This window comes from Musa acuminata, chromosome BXJ1-2 (genome assembly GCF_036884655.1).
Source record: "Musa acuminata AAA Group cultivar baxijiao chromosome BXJ1-2, Cavendish_Baxijiao_AAA, whole genome shotgun sequence".
Classification (NCBI taxonomy): domain Eukaryota; kingdom Viridiplantae; phylum Streptophyta; class Magnoliopsida; order Zingiberales; family Musaceae; genus Musa; species Musa acuminata.
Genome location: NC_088328.1, coordinates 2087501 through 2088788, shown reverse-complemented (window position 1 = coordinate 2088788; position 1288 = coordinate 2087501). Strand labels below are relative to the sequence as shown.

Genomic DNA, 1288 nt, shown 5'->3' with positions numbered 1-1288 from the left:
CAATTCGGATGCAACTGCTCCACATTCAAGTCTTCCAAGAAAAGTAATCGATTGACTCCACCCAGTGCGTCCATGCGATCGAGGCGATTGTTTTAATGGGCCAGTGACCAATTGTCTCATCCATGCTTTTAAATATGGAAGAAAGCTGGGTGGTGCTGTTCCTTCTCTATTCGGCTTGTCTACCGACTGACAAAAGAGAGTGCAGCTGACACTGCTCGATCGACATTTCAAATTATATGGAAGGTTACCTTTCGTCACAGCTTCACTAATTTGTCATTGTGGTGAACTGATTCATTCTACTTGTCTCTCCAAGAAAAATGATCACTAATTACAGGCAAAAAATATATCTACATAGAAATATTTATTATCATCGTTCGTCAAGTTAGATCACATAGTTAAAACCTTTAATCACGAAAAGAACATACATATTCATCACTAAATTGCTAATTTTTTTTTGGTTACGAGTTGTATTAATGACAAATTCGGTCAAATTTTATCAGTAAAGATACATATTTCTGACAACATTTATCATAATATTTTGGTAATTTTAAATTTGAATAATTTGGTGCGATACATATGTCTGATTTAGTGACATTTTTGTCAATAAATTATATTTTAGTGGATAGCATAAATTTGAAGATCCTCTTTTTTTTTTTCTTGCAATGGGAAGAGCCATGAAATCGGTAAGGATGACAAAAGTCAAAAACACTTGATTGACAAGCATATTTTTATTGCAGGTACAAGTGGAAGTGGAAGTAAAAGAAAGCGCAGAGAGACGTCACAACACCCAAATCCAAGGTGAACCCCAGAGACGACATCCAGCATTTTTAAGAGCCATCTCTTTTTATCTACAATTCCATGCTCCACCGACGACCTTCAGATCGAGGAAGACGAACCCAAAGCCTTGGCGCCGCTGGCTCTAAGGATGTACTGGTGGTAGGCTGCAGCAACAGCGGCGCCGATGAACGGCCCCACCCAGAACATCCACTGCAACCACATCAAACGAATAGAAGATGCCTGTTAGCTTCTAATTCAATCGGCGCGGGAGGACGAATCCTCCTCGCTTGGATTCAGTTGCACCATCAACATGATAACTCGGGAGGTTTCGTTGACCGATTGCTATGACCGAGACCAACACAGATGCGCAGGAAACCAAGTGAAAGCGGCACCTGATCATCCCAGGCCTTGTCCTTGTTGTAGATGACGGCCGCTCCGAAGCTCCTCGCCGGGTTAATGCCGGTGCCGGTGATCGGAATCGTGGCCAAGTGGACCATGAACACTGCGAACC

General features: G+C 42.2%; 1 protein-coding gene across 1 annotated transcript in view; it reads right to left on the bottom strand.

Annotated features, from left to right (window-relative positions):
* Positions 1-692: 692 nt before the first annotated feature.
* LOC135595230 (aquaporin PIP2-5) overlaps positions 693-1288 on the bottom strand; it is a 1514-nt gene continuing 918 nt past the window's right edge. The window contains exons 3-4 of the mRNA XM_065085873.1: positions 1170-1288; positions 693-987 (exon numbers count right to left, since the gene is read on the bottom strand). The exon at positions 1170-1288 is cut by the window's right edge and continues 22 nt beyond it. Of these exons, the coding sequence (XP_064941945.1) occupies positions 877-987; positions 1170-1288 (230 nt within the window). The 3' untranslated portion in view covers positions 693-876. The remainder of the gene's footprint in view (positions 988-1169) is intronic.